Here is a 23,227-nt window from a genome sequence, read left to right on the forward strand (position 1 = left end):
AAAGAAAGCAGTATTACGCAAGCTAACACGCCTTATTAAGCTGTACTCGATCTGGCTACCAGTATCAGTTACGCCTTGTCTGTGGTGTTGGCAAATCTTGTGAGGTGCATGTTTCGAGGGGATTAAAAGGTTCAGTGGTGAACAAAGGGCGTTGCGTTGCCCCTTTGTCCTCGCAAGTGTCCCAGCTGTCCCAATAGAATAGCACTTTATCTCTCTTGGATCACAGCCCAATACACTACACGTTCCAGCTCGTGATTTCTTAAGTCTGTTCAGCTCGCGCATTACTACTGTAACGTTCTTTTGACAGTACATAATTGGGATATTATTGCACTGCATGTGACCTTCCTTAATAGTCTCACAGTGCCTGAACAATGGTATTTCTCCATTCGCTCAGCCTTTGCTGTAATAACGCCATACATAAACTTTAAAGTTCTCCGCATTTGTTTCACTAACGCAACAATAAACGATAACAAACAATGCCATATCAAATTATATATTCCGTGAGACATGAACATTTTATTTTATCGTGTAGCGATTATGACCGGATAGCACAGGCGGGTGCGTTCTCTGAGTATATCATAGGCATGTTGGATCTCCGTGCCTTTGTGAAATTCGTCTTGATTGTCCTGTTTAAATTGACGATCCATAAACTCAGATTGCGAGTAAATATCACGTAAGTAATTGTGATGTGGCATTGCTGTAAATTTCCTTCTCAGAGAGAAGTCATTCTCACAAGATATATATTCCCTTGTTTGGAGAAGGTCTATGGCTATTACGCCCCAGTGTTGCTAAACATCTTGTAGGTCTTTAGTCTGACACAGACGCAGACCTCGCATGTTCAAGTTCAGATCTGACAGGGGTTGAAAATATCATTGGAAATAACTGTATCGTTGTCCTTCTGATATTCCCCAACGGATAAGCTCTACCCATTTGAACGGGTACAATGTGTAAGGTGGTTGTATCCCATAACCCCTACATGCCACTACCCCTACAGCCCAGTACCCCTACAATTAGTTAAAACAACACACGGCATTTACCTGTCTGGCATAATAAACTGACCCAAAGAGAGATTAGTGCATAGAGTATACAGATGAGATCAAGGGAGGGATTAAACTGTTCTTTAGTGTTTTGTGTCAAGGAAAATTTGGGCTTAGCTAAAAGTTGTTTTAGTTTCATGATGAAAGATAAACCTCTAGTGAGTAGAACAATTTTACAAATTGGATGATGTGTAGGTTGTTAAATGTTGAAATTCAGTTGTTTTAGTGCCATGATAAAAGATACACAGTATTATTGAGAAGTGGGGGAAATGAGAAGGTGAGACGAGAAAGTAAATTGAGATAGTTTGGTATAGTATATGGCTGTTGACAACAAACTAACATGGCATCAACATGGCTGGTCTGCGTAATGTTGAGTTTGTTATGTCACGGAGAGGTAGCCCCCAAGTCCTATTTGACGGTTATCTTCACACTAAGAATGTCGAGAGACAGTCTTGTGTACACTGGAAGTGTGTTCAGTCAACATGCAGAGGAAGAGTCACAACTGTTGGCAATGTTGTAAGGAATACGACAGAACATAATCACCCACCAGAGGATAGTCAGAAGGTCCGGTTTGTCAGCAACCTGAGGAAGAGAGCCAGGGAGGAGTCAACACAGATGCGCACCATCTACAACGACGAGCTCACCAACCTGACCAATGATGAGACACGCACGATGCCATCCTTCCCGACCGCCAGACGACGACCTACTCCAGACTCTTCAGACTCCTCAAGGATGAAGTTCAGCGGAGACTCAACAGGCCGCTTGTCCCATCCTGTATCCAGACAGACTTCGAGTTAGCAGCAATCCATGCCTTAGAGACTGAATTTCCAACTGCTGTCGTGAAGGGTTGTTTCTTCCATTTCTGTCAAGCCATTTGGAGGAAGGTTCAGGATCTTGGACTGGCTGTTGCCTACAAAGAAAACCCCAGAAGTCACCAAGTGGATTAGGAGAGCAGCTGGGCTACCTCTACTCCCTCAAGACACGGTCCAGGACACGTGGGTAGAAGCCATGGACGACACTCCAGACGTCCAAAGAGCAGTCGACTTCAACGATTACATCGTGACAACCTGGGTCGACGACACAGCCAGATTTCTACTTCCCCTGTGGAACCACAACCTGACAACTGGGCCGAGGACAAACAACAATCTAGAAGGTTTTCACAACCGACTGAACCGTGAAATTCCACACAGGCATCCGAACATATACAGATTTGTAGAAGTCATTGGGAGAATTGAACATGCTGAGAGGGTGAAGATTTCACAAATAGACTTTGGTGCTGCGACAAGAAGCAGAAAGCGAGTCTTCAGGGAGATTGACAATCGCCTGTGTAGACTCAAGGAGCAGCTTGAGCTTGGACAGAAATCACCTCTTCAGTTCTTGGACGCCGTCGGCTATCTGCTTAAGCTGGGATAGATTGAAACACTGAATGTTCATAGACTGAAACACTTGACACAAATGACTATGTTAACATTGAATGTTAACAATTAATTGTTAATGTCCATCAAAGAATCATGATGACGAATTATTGTTAATTCTTATTAAAATCTTGATGATGACAAATGATGATCACTTTTCATTAAAATCATTCTCTCAACCTTTTAGTTGTGTGTTGTTATGTCTCTTAAGTGGATTAGTCCATTGTGTGGAATAGGTAACAGGCAGTGGATTAACAGTGCAACAGACCGTAAACTATGTTGTTATAAGCTGTAGGGGTAGTGGCATGTAGGGGTAATGGGGGTTACCTGTAAGTTACAGAATTGTAGGGAATAGTCTTAAGACGTTTCTACTTTGACCAGGATTCTTCAAACTTGTAACAGTCGTTTGAGAAGATCAAAGAGAAAAGGGTAGTGCGCGATGTATCTGACGGACGTATATGGAGAACGTTCGAAGAACTTTAAAAATACAATAATCGAAATACCGGTTATGTTTAAAACGTACCCTCAATCTGATAGCCAGAGGGATTATTGTGAAAGATCGCAGTATGTATCATCATAAACGGGCCAAGATAAAAGTACAAGTGATTCATCCCACATTATATCCCTTTTATAGACGGGACATCGTTGTTTCAGGTAGGGCAAACACTTTCTTCTAAAGGTATCTGTCGGTTTCACGCTACATACATGTGTTCAGATTATCGAGAAAACTAGCGACGCAAGTTCTCCTCCATCACACCAGAGACCATATAATCTATCACATGGCCTTTGATTACAAATATAATTGTATAGATACCCAGTGATAATTGATAGCGATGAAGCAACTTATCAAAACTTACGGCCGACAGTATCATCTGCATTACTCTCTAACATAAGGTGAAATATCACAGGGTTGTCATGGTAACGATAATTTGGCATACTATTTATTGTGTCATTCTTTAATCTGCGATAAGAATTTAAATCAGTTTTGACGTGAGCATGTTAAGAAAAAGAAGCTGTAAAACGAAATGTATTGTGATCGAACCTATAGGCCTTTGTAAAAGCGAGTTTCAAGCCACCTACATAAAAGACTGTTTTCATGATAAATATCTGCTAATCCTTCGCACGATTCCGACCATATCATGGGCATGTGTTTGTGAAACATAATCAAATAGTGATGTTACAAGGCGTCCATGCCGCGTCAACAACACATGCAAACAGGGGCGTAGCTACCATTATAAAAACAGCTCTTCTAATTCTTGCCAAAAATACCTACAAACACGTTCCATTTAAAAAGTGGAAATCCCTCTATGAATCATACTGACTACAGTATTTTTCGATTAAAGCATTACTATGTACAGTAAACAGGATATTCTTCATATCATAACTTTCAGTGATGATTGTTTTCCATCGTCATGTATGTGGATGTTTTGTTACAGTCATGATTATATGTGAATCATCACTGAAATGCAGTTGTTTATTTTTCATTTGTTTATCATTTATTTTAGAAAAAACACCAAATACTCGATGTATGGTATTGCATCAATGCAGCAGACATGTGTAAACTATGTCCAAACATATCTGTATATGAGGAAATCACATTTCAATTACATGGTGGTAAGACTTCTGTCAGTATCCCCCTCTAAATTTTAACGATGAGGAAAACTTTCTTTGAGTGGCATTTTTAGAAGTAGAATATGTCTTTCAGTATGTTCAGATACAATTAACAAAAGACGTTAAAACTCATCCTTATCAGATGAGGAATAATATATATTCAGGTGATATGATTTGACTAGAATGAAATTTAAGGGGGTATACAGGCGGAAGTCTTTCCACAATATTTTGAAGCTATTGAAATCATCAAACATCAAACGATAACTCTTCGATCAGGTCTCATAAAAATGAAAGCTGGGCAAGCCGTCAATACCACCTAAATATAAGGCTTTGCAGCCCATAGGGCTTAGACACGAAACAATTGGCTTGGTACGCGCCTGGTAAACGCACGAGAATTGCAATACGGGCCTCTAAACCACTGATTCTCCGTGACCTGGAGACACATGTGACTGAGCGTATGTTGAGACGTAGTCTGTCATACAGACCCTGAAGCAAATATATCCAAGCCCACGCAAGTCTACAAAATGTGGCAAGTCTAGATTTCCACAGCTTCAGGAGAAAGTCTGTGGGCTCCTTTTTATTATATATTGCTTTTACTATGAACTTTTTTTCTGTAAAATATGTTCACATCAGAGACTAGTTGTTAATCTAGTTCTGACGGGTAGAAGACAAAAGATGGATACTAGTGCTGTTACATTTTTTTAATTATATATAAACATTCCTCCTTGTCTCGGGATAAATGTATATTTTCCAGTTTCAACCAAATGTACATTCGGAGGATATCGAAATCTAGGTTAAGCTATTTGAATCATATTTACAATTAAAAGACCCAAAAAATTGTTTGTTGTCCAAATTTTTGGTTTTCCATATCTTGTCCCAGTCTGTATCACAGTCACAGAACGATAGTTTTTCCCCTTCCGTCTCCAGGAAAACTCACTGCAGAGTTCGGGTTATAGAGTGCCATACCAAACACCCACAGCTGCCGGGACCAACATCTCCAGTAACATTTACATCTGCCAACGCTTAATTCGCAAGTGGTTAGGCAATAAGCTAATGAGGCTAAGGGTCCTGTACAATGTTTGTGAAATATCTATGATGCCTTATATGAAGTCTATCATTTAAACAAGTCTAGCTATGTATGGCGTTAAGTCACTGCTTGAAGAAAGGCTCCTTTAAATTTTAATTGGTAAATATTAGTATTTCCATCATATTGGAAAATGCATACACTAACGCTTTGTGTCTGAATATATATAATTTTGATAGTAACAAACAAACCAATTTAAAATGAAAAGGAGCCCCAAAGGAGACACGAGATTCAGTCCGGCCAGCCACGGCAGTTAGATATGTTTGCTTTTTAACCCGACCCCAAAGTGAGTTAGGTTTCTTGCAGATGTTAACAGACCCTGGACCTGAGGAGATCTAGACTTGCTTCATTTAAGGCTTTAGCATTGCAGAGAGGGCTTGGCAGTGGGGAAATAATGTGGTTCAGGGACTGTGAGACAGACTAGAAAATGCATGGCAACCTACACTTCATTGTGACTATGATTAAGGCATCATTTCAAAACACAAAGGTTATTTCTTTTTTGCGTTAACTGACAGGCTTTTCGGTGTCAAATTATTTGGAACTCCGGCCAAGGTGATGTTATGCTGTCTGGAAATATGGCCTTTTTGTAATGCTTTCGTTGCACATAATGATAAGTGATTGTTGTACATATGATGTTTTTGAAGGATAATATCAGCTGACTAATACTTTGCACGTGTTTCCCCTACTCTTTCCATACCAGTAAAAAGTTAATATTTCATATATATGTCTGTAAGAACATACTGTAAAGTAATGGGATGCCTGAAATTTGGCCACCTGAGGTAGTAACCACAGCACTCTGGTTATACTGCATTGAGAGAGGACAGAGCTTGGCAAGATACCAATAAATATGCTTGTCATTTAAACCTTTATCTGATGTTTGTGGAATGCGATTTTATAATTGGAGATGCTTCCTGCACCTGTAGCCCTAATATAGATGTTGTTAGTCTGTGAATCTTCCAAATTACTTTGTCTCTTTTTTCAATTGAAATTAAGGTCTTTGCCTTTTATTAAAATAATATATTTTCAGTCTTAACGTGCCTATGTCGGGAATCAAACACCGGTTTTGACCTGACAGGCGAATGCTTTAACCACGAGCATACCCCATCATTCCTTGATACTGTTAAAGAATATACATTGGTACATTTATTATACATTCAAGTTTTGTCACCATAGATCCTTCAGTTTTTATTTTAGTGACATGATCTGCACACTGATAATTTAAAAGAGGAATATAAATAATGATTATTTGCAATCTTTATCCAATTTAGTTTTCCATTTATCTAGTAATTTTCAGTTTCTATTTCCTGGAAATTCTGTACGAAGGTACTTTCAACAGGTTCACCTAATAACAGTAAAGCATACACAAAATACGTTTCGGTACTTTGATAGATTAATAAGTACACATTATATTCCATGATATTGAGATACCAAAATGATTAACATAATTATATAATGTATAACAAACTAGGCAGCAAAAAGAAACGCATGAGCAACATAAATGCTGTCAGGTAGTAAGCTTTCAATAATTATCAGAAACTGCTTAGTTATGAGCTAATTGCAATCACTACAATTTTCTATAGTCTACCCAAGAGATGGAAACAAAATAGGTCTGTTATGAAAATTATAAGTTAATTGCAACCACTACAATTTTCTATAGTCTACCCAAGAGATGGAAACAAACTGAAATTTGAGAAAACGTCCGTATGGGATAATACCTGTATTCCGAATCAAAAAGAGGTCATACCAAGTATGTGTATGTTCACACATTTACAACAAGAATTTACAGCGGGAATCATTAATACATTGTAATCATCTTTTATGAAAGTATAGATAATGAAATTTGTTCAGTTATGATCAGTCGGATAACTCATACAAGTGAGCACAAAATTAGGGACCTACCGGTTCATGTCTGTGTGAACACATCTGTCTGTGTTTTATTGTCATTAGCAGTGTCTCCTTGTATAGCATATATAAGAACTGTACCTAAGGTCAGTTATTTAAACTGTTATGTATTTTCAATTACAAAAGTATAAACGATATTACCTACTGGTCAGAAAGACTTATCAGTACCCCAACACCGACCCACCGCCACAACCCAACCCTAGGCCTACCCCATGCCACATCCGCTCCCTCGCACACACACACTCCTAACATACATATCGCTCTGGCCCATAGACCCGATATTTGAACCTTTTAAAAGAGATCATGTGTATGTCAAGAAAGACACGCACGTTATTAGTGGTGTTCAGTCATGGGTATCACTTCACCATGTTTTCTTATTATCTCAGTACGGTAACCCCCATTACCCCTACATGCCACTACCCCTACAGCTTATAACAACATAGTTTACGGTCTGTTGCACTGTTAATCCCCTGCCTGTTACCTATTCCATACAATGGACTAATCCACTTAAGAGACATAACAACACACAACTAAAAGATAGAGAGAATGATTTTATTGAAGGTTGATATCATTTGTCATCATCAAGATTTTAATAAGGATTAACAATAATTTGTCATCATGATTAATTGATGAACATTAACATTAACATTATTGCATGTAAAGAAATAATGCACAGCATTTTCGACTGGATGTCCACATGGGCACGAGGGCTGTCGATGATGTCTATCAAACCTATCAGCATTCAAATCAAATCAGTTTAGATCAAAAATAATAGTTTTGTTATATTGTCTTAATATCGAGTTTTGAATCGGGATAAAGTATCAATATTTGGTCAGTCCATAATGTCAGCCAGTAAATGCCGTCTGTTGTTTTAACTAATTGTACGGGTACTGGGGTGTAGGGGTAATGGCATGTAAGGTTATGGGGTACAACCCTCAGTACATTATGGCATGGTCGACGACGCTAACGAACCCTATGTGACAGTTATATTACAGAACCATTGAAATACATGTTAAAGTAGTGTCAATCTTGTAACACTCTATTCACCCATTACCAACCATTTTCGCATGTACTCAATATATGACAAACCTAACCCTGGTCATACGAGATTTCAAAGGTATTGAAATGCATGTCCTACAATCACAGCATTTACATATGTTACACATGTTAAGAAACACATGAAAACAATGGCCAGATTTACACACCTGTGAAATACATGTAAATGCAGAGTTGAATGTTCGTTTATTTTAACACCCCTTTAAACGTGTGTAAATCTGACTGCCAGATTATACGTAGATTTCAAACTTTGTTCATATGGTCGCCGGATGAAACGAGTATTTCCTGACGTTAGTAAATTTGGGTCATACAGTCATTTTGTGTGGTGCATTGTACTGTGAATATGTATGCCCTCAGGATGCATTGTACTGTGAATATGCATGCCCTCAGGGTGAATTGTACTGTGAAGCATTTCGAGTCGGGGGTGACATAAAAAAGTGAGAAAGTCAAAATGCATCCCTTCAATGCAATTTTGCCAAGGTGTTGTCGGAAGATGATTAAACGTCCTGTACCTCTCTGTAACTAGTGATGTATTGGTTCCTTGTAATTGTTCTAATTTCATTATGTCGCTTGACTACAGCCGTTCCGGTCAACAGATACATACCCCTGACTCAGTCTTTCAAGTCTTTCCAAATATCCTTTCAAGATTTAAAAATGACAACAAGCTTCAATAATTGGCCGTTTCATGTGGTACAAAAGAAGACAAACTGCAAAATGTTTGCTTATCTGTTGCTTAATGCTGCACTCAGCAATATTCCAGCTTTTTGCCGGCGGTCTGTAAATAGTCGAGTCTGGACCAGGTAATCCAGTGATCAACATCAAGAACTATTGTGCATGACTCTACAGGTTGACAATGCCAGTGATATAATTTCCGACAAAATACATTGACTGAAAAGACCGAGTAGCGACCCAACTACTTTCCAGGCTGACATGTTGGGACAAGATGAACAACGAGTGTACGATACTGCCATAAAATCATCAAAAGTTCTTCGACAGAAGAAAATCACCGTGCGAACGGACTTACCAGTTGCTTTAAAAAAGCAAAATGGAAAACTCGCTAATATTGCCTACGAGATGAGACAGAAGGACGGTGTACAAACAAGAATTTTGGAAAGAGGGATAATACTCACTCTACAGACAAAAAAACTTCAAAGGAACAGTGGATAAACGTGAATAACTGAACCGGAATAACCATGTAGTGATGTACTACCAATCTACGGGACTGTGAACTGTGTGAGAGCACGGACTCTCTTCATGTACGCAGGGATACTCTCTTCTATCCTCCCTGGTGTACGTGTGAACGGATGTTATAATAAATAATAATAATAATAATGGGGCATTTCTTACGCGCATATTTCCATACTGAAGTATGCTCAAAGCGCTACACTATACAAAGAGCTCAGCACAGTTGGAAAGACATCAGAAGAGGTGAGTTTTCAGTTTTGATCGGAAGCTAGAGAAGTCACTGGTGTTCCGGAGAGAGAGGGGAAGGTCAATTTCTGGATTATTTATGGTGCCTGGTCTTCTTGGAAAGTAGATTAATACTATTTGCGAGCATTCTAAGGAAAGTTGTGTATTTTATGTTATTCCTTTCACAAGGACTGTGAGGACGTTCAAATTCTGGACAATCAAGGTAAGGCAATCATTGCACAATTGCACTTGTGAATTGCTGGAAAACTTACGACCGCGGTCAATAATTATTTAATGATGTACTTTTCACTGTGTTTGCTTTGAGGATTAGTCAGCATCGGATGAACGGATATTATAACTTTTTGGGGATTATTTATGTTGCCTGATCTACTTGGAAAGTAGATAAGATTGTGTACGAGCAATCTAAGGGAGTAAATATGTAGATACTATTCGCGCAGAAGATTGTGTATTTTATGTTATTCCATTTTCACAAGGACTGTACTGTAGAACTGTCCAAATCTAAACAGTCAAGGTAGGACAATCGTTTTCAAATGCCTTCGTGAATTGCGTGAAAACTTAAAACCGAGGTCGATAATTATTTTATATGATGTTTCACTGCGTTTACTTAGAGGATTATTTATGATCAGATTACGCTTTTCCTGCATTTACTTAGAGGATTATTTATGATCAGATAATGCTTTTCACTGCGTTTACTTATAGGATTCTTCATTATCAGATAATGCTTTTCACTGCGTTTACTTAGATGATTATTCATGAAAATGTAATGCGTTTATTAAGATGATTATTCATTCAAGGGTAATGTATTTAACTGCGTTTATTTAGAGGATTATTCATGATCAGATAATGCTTTTCACTGCTTTAACATAGAGGATTATTTATGATCAGATAATCCTGTTCACGGCGTTTATTTAGAGGATTATTTATGATCAGATAATGCTTTTCACTGCGTTTCCTTAGAGGATTATTTATGATCAGATAATGCTTTTCACTGCGTTTACTTAGATGATTATTTATGATCAGATAATGCTTTTCACTGCGGTTACTTAGATGATTATTTATGATCAGATTATGCTTTTCACTGCGTTTACTTAGAGGATTATTTATGATCAGATAATGCTTTCACTGCGTTTACTTAGAGGATTCTTCATTATCAGATAATGCTTTTCACTGCGTTTACTTAGATGATTATTCATGAAAACGTAATGCGTTTATTTAGAGGATTATTCATTAAAAGGTAATGTATTTAACTGCGTTTATTTAGAGGATTATTCATGATCAGATAATGCTTTTCACTGCTTTAACATAGAGGATTATTTATGATCAGATAATCCTGTTCACGGCGTTTATTTAGAGGATTATTTATGATCAGATAATGCTTTTCACTGCGTTTACTTAGAGGATTATTTATGATCAGATAATGCTTTTCACTGCGTTTACTTAGAGGATTATTTATGATCAGATAATGCTTTTCACTGCGTTTCCTTAGAGGATTATTCATATTATAATGTTTGGATTATTTATGCTGCTTGATCTACTTGGAAAGTAGATAAGATTGTGTACGAGCATTCTAAGGGAGTAAATATTGACAATGCCTGCATTATGTAGATATTATTTGAGCAGAAGATTGTGTATTTTATGTGATTCCATTTCACAGTATCCCTGTAGTATCACTGATATACTTAAATCTATTTGTGGATATAGTAGTATCACTAATATACCCGTACCAATAGACTTATATGTATAGCTCTTGCCCATGCTATATACTTCATACACGTTGGACCAGATGTTTCAGGCCTTTTCCTTTAGGATGTTTGGGAGGAATGTTCGTAAAATAATATAATATCGGTAAGCCAGAAAATAAAATAATATTCCCTATGAATGACCATTAAGTACAATATTACGGATGTATCTAACAAAATCTGCATGATAAAACAAGGATATTTACATTTTACCATCAAGCTCGTGCATACAAATACTGAGATTGTTTTGTTATAAAAAATGAACCAATGATACTTACATCTATTCAGGGACTTAGTAGTTTCACTGATATACCCGTAATAATATACTTACATGTAGTACAACCAGAAATTATTGAGAATTTAAAGATTGCATTTTTTTTTTCACTCATTACTCACGTATTAAATGTGAATATTAGCAGAACATAACTCCAGATTCAAAGACAGGTGAACAGTTAGTATTTTGTCAAGTTACCATGGGCAGCAATGCAGGCTTCAATGCGGCGGGGCATACTACTGATCAAAGAAGTTAGAAAGTCGTGGTCCCCGCTGTCCCAATATCGGACCACCTCTTCTTTCATTTCAGCAATATTTGTCAGATTTTTCTTATTGACACTTTCCTTCATAAATCCCCAAACATTTTCTATTGGATTAAGGTCAGGGCTATAGCTTGGCCAATCTAAAAAAGTCATATTTTGGGTCCGAAACCAGGCCTGTGAATGCTTTGAACGATGTTTTGGGTCGTAGTCCTGCTGGAAAATCCACAAAATTTCCATAGAACACGTGAGCAGATGGAAGTAAATGTCCATCGAGAATATCTGTGTACCGCTTACTGTTCATCTTCCCTTCAAATACACAGAGGGGCGTTGCCCCTAACACAGATATGCCACCCCACACTTTAAATTTCGGACTGTACTTTTGGCGCTGATACAAAGGTTTTTCAATTTGTTTGGTCCAGAATTTCACTGTATTAGGAAACAGCCACACAGAACTTTCATGTGAGAAAATCACACTGTCCCAGTTAAAATTTCTATGCTGTAAGCACCAGTTCAACCTTCGCTCCTTTTGTTCAGGTTTCGTGATCGGTGATGGAATTCCTCGACTTTTCTGCCAACCCATTGCATGCAGCTCAGTTCTAATTGTCTCCTTACATACAGCCACAGTTCCTCTATCAATCATATCCAGCCTTAAGTTTTCTTAACTCCTTCGTTTGTTTTTAGAAACAAGAATACCAAGCCGCCTTCTGTCACCGACAGTCAATTTTCTGGGCCTACCTGCGCCCCCCTAGTGCTCAATGCCATATCTATTTGCGATCTTTTCAAAACACGATAAACTGTGGACAAAGGGATGCCTGTTCTACTTGAAATCAATTTAGCTGGTCCGATGTCCTTGTTATAATACTCTAAAATCAACTTCCTCTTCTCTTAATCATCTATACTGAGGATCACTGAAAATGTCGTCTGCTAGCAAGTAAACAAAGGGGGATAACTCTTCACAAACTAATGAAAAATGATTAACGGAGTTGTGTCTCTTGAATGAAACCAAGCACTTGATAGCTGGTCAAGGTTGTTTATACTAGAAATCCAATTAAACATATTCCTAAAATTCTCAATAATTTCTGGTCTTAATATATTTGCGTTGATTAATTGAATCTGGCGACACATGTATGCATAAAACATTGGTGCAATAAAATGCCCAGTCTTGACGTGTCAGATTCTATTTGATGCAAAGGTCGCAGTCTTTACTTTTTTTAAGAAACAAGTTCCATTTAGTGCAAATGTCAAAATAAGAGTGAAAAAGTATGCGAATGGACGACTGAAAATCAGAGATGACACCAGGTGCTCGCAAAAAGAGTAAGCATATGCGGCCCTAGCGCCTGCCAGTCACGCAATTAGGCACCTACATAATTCTTAAATACTACCCTTTTCCTAGACCTTGCCGAAGAACAATGCAAGGCTGAAGTATGCGAGAACAAGATCACCAAGTCCTGCAAGTCCTGCACCAAAGGACACCAAGCCGATGCCCTCAAGTGTGCTCTGTAGGCTGAGATTGCTGAAATCACAAGACTCGCCAAGGCAGCCCAAGCCAAACAGCAGGGTTAACTCCCCCTTGGTCTGACACGTGTTTCCTGTCAACCTGGTTGTATTTCTATAATAAAAGGCTTTCCCTTCCTGTGTGGTTGTGAGGTCAAAATAGGTCATTGAATTAATGTTTTATGTTCGAAAAGGGCTATGCCAGTGCACTGAATCACTGTATTCTAACTATGCACATGGCATAAAATACCGCTACACTCCATATTTTTCATTGAATCAATATGTAACCATTAGCCATAATAAGGGAACCACAATTTAACTTTTATCTGGATAAACTGACCCTCATGGAATAATGAAATGGCAAATCTAAGCGCAAAAAACAATTTGGTTTAAGCATGGCAAAATATTGTGTTATGCGCATGCCCGTACGCATGTATCCGTTGCGATGCAAGTTAGTTTCCCGTTCACTGTCAGATTGCCACAATTCATTAACATATGCATCTTAAAACGTGCGCGCGAGCACGCACGCACACACACACACCCATGCGCGTGTGTGTGTAGATCAGACTTATTCATCGTTCGATGTGACATAATATACGCGCGAGTGTGTGTGTGCGTGCTTACGTGTCGGGATAATATCACGTTTTTAATGTCACTTGATGACAGATACGTCAAATGTCACGAGACACATGGAATAGTCTATTGATCATTTACCACAAGGTTTTCGATTAATGAAGCACCGCCTCCGTGGTGTAGTGGTTAGAGCGTCCGCCCGGAGAGTGGAAGGTCGCGGGTTCGATCCCCGGCAGCGTCATACCAAAAGACTTGTTGGCCCCAGCCTGGCGCTCGGCATTAATGGGTACAACAAGGACTGGTCGGCTCGGAGTCAGTATAATGTGTGTGAGTGGGGTATTCATGCTTAACTGCGGCATGGTATCTCAGTGAGCTAGCACTTAAGTCTGCGCTAGTACAAGCAGCCACACATACACACGCATGCACGTCGTCATTTGAGCGAAATATTCTTAAGTACGACGTTAAACCCCATTTCACCTCACCTCGCAATACTCATGCAAGAAACTTCCATTAACGAAATCAAATTTCTCCCAACTGTAAACTAAAGACACAGACAAGGCGTATTTCGATACTGGAAAATATGATACAAAACCGAGACCACGCACCTGTATCAGTTGCTATCTATTTTTGTATTGTCATTCTACGAATATCCATCATTATAAAAATATTAATCCATACTTTTGGCAAAACTCCAACCCCAATACCCTGCAACCACAAACAAACATGGCGCGCCGAGAGAAAGAGAAGAGAACGATTGAACATTTGTGAAAACTGTTTATAGTGTCAATGAACACACACATACAGGTAATGACCGTTGCTAATCGAGCGAAATAAAGTCACTTGCACATAAAATGCCAACTCGGTGTACTGAATGCCCCGGCGATTAGCTGATCGGTGCAAGTTTTCTTCGCTGGAGTGAGTGAGTGAGTTTTAGTTTTACGCAGGTTTTAGCAATATTCCAGCAATATCACGGTGGGGGACATCAGGAATGGGCTTCAAACATTGTACCCAAGTGGAGAAATGAACCCGGGTTGAACCCGGGTCTTCGGCGTGACAAGTGAACGTTTTAACCACTAGGCTACCCCAACGTCCCTTTTTCGCTGGATGGTCATCCGATGACCAAGGGCATTTCGTGAAATGCATATGGTTGCATTGCCTTTATTGTGTTGCGTAACAAGATGGACAAAAAAAACTGAATCCATGACGTACTTCCGACAAAGTGATATTTTCACATTTTGTACACTTCTTTGTTCAAAACACAGATAAGACATATTTCGGTACTGAAAAATATAATAATGATATAAAACATACACACACACATACGCACACAAAGTTCACTACTCCCACTACCATCAACCCAGACTGTCAAGGCCAAACACTACCTACTTTAGCTCAGGTGACATCAGGTGATACGCAAACAGATAATATGAGATAATGCTATCGCCTTACCGAGGCACCAGCTGGACACACCTCCCGTTACCGATACAAGATGGCTACCTTCCTATCCTTTTTCGGATCACCAATCAGCTCATCATACCTCAACAACTGGAAAAGACTCAACGAGCTGATTCAGAAGGGCGATGTTGAAAAGGTTCTCTAATAAAAATGAAAATCACACCTCAGCTGTTTGAAAAGGTTCAGCTGGAACAAGGTAAACTGACAGACGCTCAGCGATCGCATATCGGGTCTCTGACGTCACCAGTTTGTATGGCAGCCAAGTCGGGCCATGTCCAGATCATGACCGCCCTCCTTGACATGGGACACCAGGCCTTTGACCTGAACTTGGGCACTTCCAGCCCATGGCCTATACGTGAAGTCTGCGCCAGAGGACATCTGGACGTGGTCAGAACGCTGGTCGAAGTCCATCACATCGATGTAGGATCACGTGACAACAACAACGAGACTATACTGTACGCTGCAGTGCGCGGAGGTCGTGTTGACGTCGTGGACTATCTTGTCAAGGCGGGAGCGTCCGTGAACAAGCCTCATTCGTCGCTGGACTATTTTTCACTTCTCCATGTTGCGGTCAAGACGCCAGGACCTCGTCAAATGGACATGTGTGACGTTCTTCTGTCACGTGGTGCTGACGTCAATGCACGTGACAAATATGGAAGAAGCCCAGTTTTTCTCCTCGTCCTTGATTCCCCTGGGCGTGATGCTTTTTCTTCTGAAGAGGACATACGCTATCCCGATTATAGACATCCCGAAGATTTCCTCATTCTCATTCGTCTCGTCTGCTCACGTGGTGCTGATCTGAACATGCGCAATAAGTCTGGTGCAACCTCTCTTTTCACTGCATCCTTATATGGTAAAGTTGATATCGTGTATTATCTGGCGATTGAGAGAAATGCCTCTTTGGATTTGCTGTACACAAATCATATGGAGAAACCTTTTGTTGATAATTTGATTTCTCGCGGACAGTTTCTTGCTCTTCAAACCCTCCTAGAAGCCGGATATGACGTCATAGCAAAAGACTCGTTTGTTGAGAGGGATCTGTTTTGGTTAGATGAAGACCTGGAAGAGATGGTGGGATTAATTAGGGAGAGATTTTCGGAACCAAGGTCTTTGTTGGAGCTTTGCTGTTTCAAGATCAGAACTTTACTTGGACCAAGATTGCCTTTTGTGATAGAGACCCGTGGATGTTACACTGAAGGATTTGATTAAGCTGAGTCATGTTCAGAACTTCAGTCTTGACGTTGACAATGACGACCGTGATGGCGAAGAGGCACACAAATGAATGAAGGATTTATTTACAATGCGGTGGGGTGGCCTAGTGGTTAACGCTCGTCTCGACGAAGACCTTGGTTCGATTCCCCAAATGGGTACAAAGTGTGAAACACATTTCTGGTGTTCCCCGGAGTGCTATTGCTGGAATATTGCTAAAAGCGGTGTAAAACCATACTCACTCACTCACATTGGTGTTTACAAATTCCAGGTCATGTTGTTTGTTTCATTGTTGTTAAAACCAGCTCGCAGCGATGTATCATCTGTTGTTCATAATCCAGGACCCGTGAAAGTCCGGGTTAGAATGAACCTTCAGTAACCCATGCTTGTCGTAAGAGGCGACTAACGAGATCGGGTGGTCAGGCTTGCTGACTTGGTTGACACATGTCATCGGTTCCCAATTGTGCAGATTGATGCTCATGCTGTTGATCACTGGATTGTCTGGTCCAGAGTCGATTATTTACAGACCGCCGCCATATAGCTGAAATATTGCTGAGTGTGGCGTAAAACGAAACTCACTCACTCATAATCAAGACTGGGTTAGACAGTTCAAAGGCGGATATCGGCCACGGCAAGCAGCCTCACCCCAACTACCGCTAAACAAAACTGAGGGACAAAAGAAACTACGCCTTTCAGCTGTTTCATCATATTTTTATTTCTAGAAACATAATCTTCTTACATTTGCGAACATACATCCAAACAGTGAGCTGTAGTGGTGCTTAGTGTGAGTACCTGTGAAGACCCAGGTTAGAATTGGTCTTCAGTAACCCATGCTTGTCGTAAGAGGCGACTAGCGGGATCGGTGGTCGGGCTCGCTGACTTGGTTGACACACGTCATCGTATCCTAATTGCGTAGATCGATGCTCATGCTGCTCACTAGATTGTCTGGTCCAGACTCGATTATATATCGCCGCCATATAGCTGGAATATTGCTGAGTGCGGCGTAAAACTAAACTCACTCACTATTTCATAGACCCCTGATACCCTGGCCTGGGCCTCTTCTCTGTAATAATATATTTATATATTCGAATAAAAATATTTAAAAACAACAATTTCTTTGAGTATCATTTTAGAAGTTTGGAAGTACAATATAGAACAAACTTTATGGATAACAACTTCTTTTATTCGTGAGTGCGACGTTTCGATACAGATTCCTGCTTGACAACGGTACAAGAATCAGCTTGACGACGGTACAAGAATCTGTATCGAAACGTGGCACTCACACTCACGAATAAAATAAGTTGTTATCCATAAAGTTTGTTCTGTACTCCCCCTTTGAGGTTTGAACTCACTGAAAACACCCACTATATGTTATGTATAAATGCATGTTTACATCGAAGATGAATTTCTCCACTAACTTGGAGGAACCAACTGCAAACCTTACGCAGATATATTGCACGAGGATCATGCATCAAATTGCTGAAAGCATGTGCAAATATCATGTATGTGAACAGCTGCGTTTTTAGTGTAAAGTTTTGTTAAGAATTCGCCAATTTTCACCGAGTTTTATCATTTCTTGAACTCATGACATTAATCTTTTGAACTGTACGAATTTGTTTTACAATACATCAGTTCAAGTGTAAACAGTGCCTTTAAACAGTATGCGATATTTTGCAACATATAGTTTAGAACAGCTGCCTGAGGTAAGTGGCTATATTTACTCTAGTGAGTCTAAACCTTTGATGGGAAGTACATATTATAAAACAATGTTAACCAGTCAGTACATTCCTGAACCGCATTATTTTCATAGCCCTATCTGCCATGCTAAAGCCCTAAGTGAAGCGACCGCCTCCGTGGTGTAGTGGTTAGAGCGTCCGCCCGGAGAGCGGAAGGTCGCGGGTTCGATCCCCGACCGCGTCATACCAAAAGACGTTAAAATATGGTACTTGTTGGTCCCTGCCTGGCGCTCGGCATTAATGGGTACAACAAGGACTGGTCGGCTTAGAGTCAGTATAATGTGTGTGAGTGGGGTATTCATGCTTCACTGCGGCATGGTATCTGATCAGTGGGCTAGCACTATAAGACCAGCTTCAGTCTGGGCTAGTACAAGCAGCCGCACATACACATACACACGCATGCACGTCGTCATATGAGCGAAATATTCTCAAGCACGACGTTAAACCCAATTTCACCTCACCTCACCTAAATGAATCGAGTCTAGATTTTCCTCAGGTTCAGACTTGGCTGAATTCCTCTTTTCACTGGGGCTCATTTTCAATTTAAAAGGAATTATTTTTTTATATCCAACTATGTTCAGAGATCAGTCTTTGAACCAGCATGTGGATTCAAGTGTCCAAGGCCTTCACAGACTATGTAATTTGGCACGGGCACATCCAGGTGATTAAACTTAATACACGTTACTAGACTGTAAATCCATAACTCGAAACTAAAGGCACTTCTGCCATGACAGCATCAACAGCTGCGTGAACATCGTGACAGCATTATCGACAGCTGCATGTATGTCAGAGCTGGGTCTTTGTCATTTGCCGGAGCACGGGTACATAGCAGGCTCATAAGTTTCAGTGAGTCACTGTACCATGGCAAAGGATGGAAATGGACTGTAGATACTGTGAGTATCATTATACACGATCCTGTCGCTAAGGACCAACCACTTGCTATTATTGAGGGGGTGGGGTGAGGGTGCTTGTATTTTGTTTTTTAGTTTGTGTGTGAGTGAGAGAGAGAGACAAAGAGTGAGAGAGAGAGAGACAGCGAGAGAGGGAGGGGAGGGTTTGTGTTACTTTAGTGAGAGTGAGAGAGCGAGCGAGAGTTATATAGGTAGATTTATCTATCCATATTTAGATAGACAGAAAGATAGATAGATAGAGTGAGTGAGTGGAAGGGTAACTTTGACAATACACGTATGAATTAACTGCCGAAAAGCATCCAAAAGTTATTATACATTCAGAAGAGAATGTTTTTAGTGAGTCAAAAAATCTTAGTTACAAAAGAAAATACATAGTAGATATTTAGAGGATTATTTTAAAAATACAAAACGGCTTATGTAATTTTTTGCGACTTACATGCATGATTGTGCACGTGTTTCCGAAGCTGTACGTGTATCTCAAGGATCATGATGATAACAAAGACTGACACACTTACCTTTTTGATGCAAATTTTGTGGGCAGTCATTGTTTTCGATATAACAGAACATGCTCACCTTTTTGGTGGACACCCGCTGTCATTACCAATCCTTTCATGCAGAGGCACACCCGAGCGCCCTATTGGATGTGTATCGGATGATAACCTAGACTGGTTATTGTCTGGCATTGACGTTATATTTTTCACATGCGTCTTTTTTAATGTAGCCTAAGCACGAATACACAATGTCATTTAGAAATTGGTCAAATGTAACGCATGTTATATTTGAGATTACACTTTCTCAATAAAGTACAGATTCTGGTACTTATGTTTGGCATTATGTATTCATAATTTCCTCTTGTAAGAGGGGTACACAAAATCTGTGATCTAGACTTCCAGTTGTCCGACTTCCATTTTTTGTAGTAGTCGTGCTGGCTGAGTGGGCTAGACGGCTGACTTTGTATGTTATAGTATTAGTCCGCTTTTATGACGCTCATATTCAGGCACATTGCCTGCTCACGGCGCAACGTACACTACTATAGGACACTATCGTACTTTCCGATACTTTTTCAACTCCCTGGGGATCATACAGTCATGCTGCCTGTTAGGCAAAATGAACTAAACACTCACATTGCCAGCACATCCTCACGGGTACCCATTTTACAGCTGGGTGAACTGAGACAATGTGGATCTAAGTATCTTGTCCAAGGATACTTCGCAGATGTGCCCACCTCGGGACCCGAACCTATAGGTGCCTCAACCGGGGATCGAACCCGGGCCTTCAGCGTGATAGGCAGACGCCTTACCACTGCACTACTAAGCTCCGTTTATGCTGGCAATTATGTGCCTGAATCTAAAGGTGTGATTTGGAATCCGAGATGAAATTCAACCCAAATATGTGTCTTATGACCGGGGATAGTAATGTACGTAGCGCCGTGAGCAGACAATGTGCCTGGATATGAGCGCCATATTAATAATAATAATAATAATAAGTCATCTTTTGTAGCGCACAGTCTCCAAACACCAAGTGATTGCTCACGCGCTTAATCAGAATCTGATTCTTATTACCCCGGCTAACCAAAGCTGCCTGTTAGGCGCTAGAAGGTTATAGTCACATGACTTTATCCCACCGGGTACCCATTTTCTGCTGGATGAACAGAGGCAATATGAACAAACTCACTTGCCTAAGATGAGACCACATGCATCACATGTGCTTCGTTGTAGGGCAGGACTGTAAAAGTCCTAGAAACACTCAGGAGTCAGGCTGCCAAACACGGTCACCCATCCGAGGATTGTCCGAGCTCGACGTTTGTCATTTGTGACCTAAGCTCTGTGCACAGAACCACGGAGGCTATTACCATTACATACAACAATGCCCAACAAAAATACTAGAATCTGTACTTTATTGAGAAAATGCAAACCCAAATATAACATGTGTTACCATAAACTTAACGAAATTTCCGTTTGTCATTGTAACAACAGAAAAATAAATCGCCATGAAAAACTGCGTTTATGTCGAAATTATGGGGAAATTATTAACATGACTTTGAGATAAAGTTTTTTTCCTGGAACACAGCTTATGGCTGTAAAAAAATCGATTGTCGATCACATAATCCAGTGACTGAGATCACGTAGACGCAACTGGATTGCCTTCAGTCAAGAGACCGAAAGTGGGTGGTGAGGGGTGGGGGTGGGGTGGGGGTTGGGTGATTGGGTTTTGAGTGAGTAAGTGAGTATGGTTTTACGCCGCACATTGTATGTGGGGATTCGAACCCGGGCTTTCCACTAGGCTAACACCCTCACCCCCACCCCCCAGCCAGTGAGGAAGACGTAGCTAATGGAAGTGGTCTATTTTAGATGGAGAATTGAAACGAACGCAAACAAATCCTTCTTAGGACACAGAATCACTTCCAATGTGTTTATTTTTAATTTCGGGCCGGTGGGGTACGCTAGTGGTTAATACATTCACTCGCCCAGAAGACCCGGGGTTCGATTCTCCACATGGTACAATGTGTGAAGCCCATTTCTGATGTCCCCCGCGACGATATTACTGGAATATTGCTAAAGGCGGCGCAAAGCTAAACTCACTCAACACTTAATGATTATTTTATCTGTTTCAGTCTGCTCTTCTGCGGAATTCCGTTGAAGAAAATTCATCAGCACTGACCGCTTTATTGTAAAGCCAGAAGATGTGTATATTGTTACATGAAACAGCTTCATGAAAATACACATAGAAACAATAAAATCCAACGCTATGAACTATATGCGAATTGTAGCAACTCTTCTCTTAACTACCATATTTTTAATCTTTGCATACCATGCTATTTCGAAGGAGCCTAATGTTCAACCTATGGGTTTTCGGTCAAATATGAATACACAATTGGTAATACCTCCAAAGTTGGTTTCATCCGAGACTGGGATTAACGTACCAGAAAACAACAGATCTGTAAATGACAGTTTTGTGGAAAGTACTTTTTCAAGATGGCGGACGAGAGATCCGAATGGCGACATGCTGACGGTTGAATCCTTTGGGCGCTTGGGTAATCTGATGTTTGAGTATGCTTCTCTGCTCGGTATAGCTTTCCGTAACGGGAAGAGGCCGTTTATCAACCCGGATAATACCTTAAACACAGTGTTCAATCTTTCTTTCGTTGAAAATTGGGATACGAAATATTGGCTTCACATTTCTGAAAGAAAATATGCCGGTTATTCGCCTGAATTCGAAAATCTGCCAGCTGGAAATTATGTCATTGGGCACTTTCTCCAATCCTGGAAGTATTTTGAACCGTTTAGAGGACAAATTATTAAAGAGTTCCGTTTTTCAGATCTATATGAAATGCTACGCAGAAAGATATTTCATCTTTACACATCCCCGTTCAAAATCGCACAGTGATAGGACTGCATGTACGTCGGACTGATATGACGGTACAAAACGAACACGGTTATACCGAAGCCCCAGTTTCGTACATATACAAAGCTGTTCAACATATGAGGGAGAGGTTTCGTAATCCAGTGTTCTTGATAGCCACGGATGATAAGGACTGGTGCCGGCGGAATCTGGACTCTGAAGATATGATCTTGATGACCACCACGAACCCGTTCGTGGACTTCGGGGCTCTGGTTTTGTCTGATCATATGATAATGACGGTTGGGACGTTTGGATGGTGGGCGGCATGGCTGATCAATGGGCACACGGTGTACTATAAAGATTATCCCAAACCCGGAGGGAGGCTGGAAAGTCAGTTCGTGAAAGAAGACTATTTTATGCCGCATTGGATTCCTATGGGCGGATAAGTAAACAATAATGGTAACTTGAACTGGGTTGTTTGTTTTGTTTGTTGTTTAACGGTGCTCTCAGCAATACTCCAGCTATATGGTGCCGTCTGTAAATAACTAGGTCATGACCAGACAATCTAGTGATCAACGTCATAAGCATCGATTTACGCAGTTGGGATACGATGACATGTGTCAACCAAGTCAGCGAGCCTGACCACCCGATCCTTTTAGTCGCCTCTAACGACAAGCATAGATTGCAGATGTAGGA

General features: G+C 40.3%; 2 protein-coding genes across 2 annotated transcripts; both read left to right on the forward strand.

The window, feature by feature from the left end:
- The first annotated feature begins 15,483 nt into the window (after positions 1-15,483).
- Positions 15,484-16,542, forward strand: LOC124261669 (fibronectin type 3 and ankyrin repeat domains 1 protein-like). The gene has a single exon (XM_046696016.1). It carries the CDS (start codon positions 15,484-15,486, stop codon positions 16,540-16,542), a length of 1,059 nt encoding a protein of 352 aa, XP_046551972.1.
- A 5,260-nt stretch (positions 16,543-21,802) lies between these two features.
- Positions 21,803-22,977, forward strand: LOC124261672 (galactoside alpha-(1,2)-fucosyltransferase 1-like). Its single transcript, XM_046696021.1, is given in 2 exon segments — positions 21,803-22,561; positions 22,564-22,977. Coding segments are annotated over 2 exon segments (783 nt in total). The 5' UTR covers positions 21,803-22,192.
- The last annotated feature ends 250 nt before the right edge of the window (positions 22,978-23,227 follow it).

Source organism: Haliotis rubra, unplaced genomic scaffold (genome assembly GCF_003918875.1).
Source record: "Haliotis rubra isolate DU_JTF1 unplaced genomic scaffold, ASM391887v1 Scf803, whole genome shotgun sequence".
NCBI classification, from domain to species: Eukaryota; Metazoa; Mollusca; class Gastropoda; order Lepetellida; family Haliotidae; genus Haliotis; species Haliotis rubra.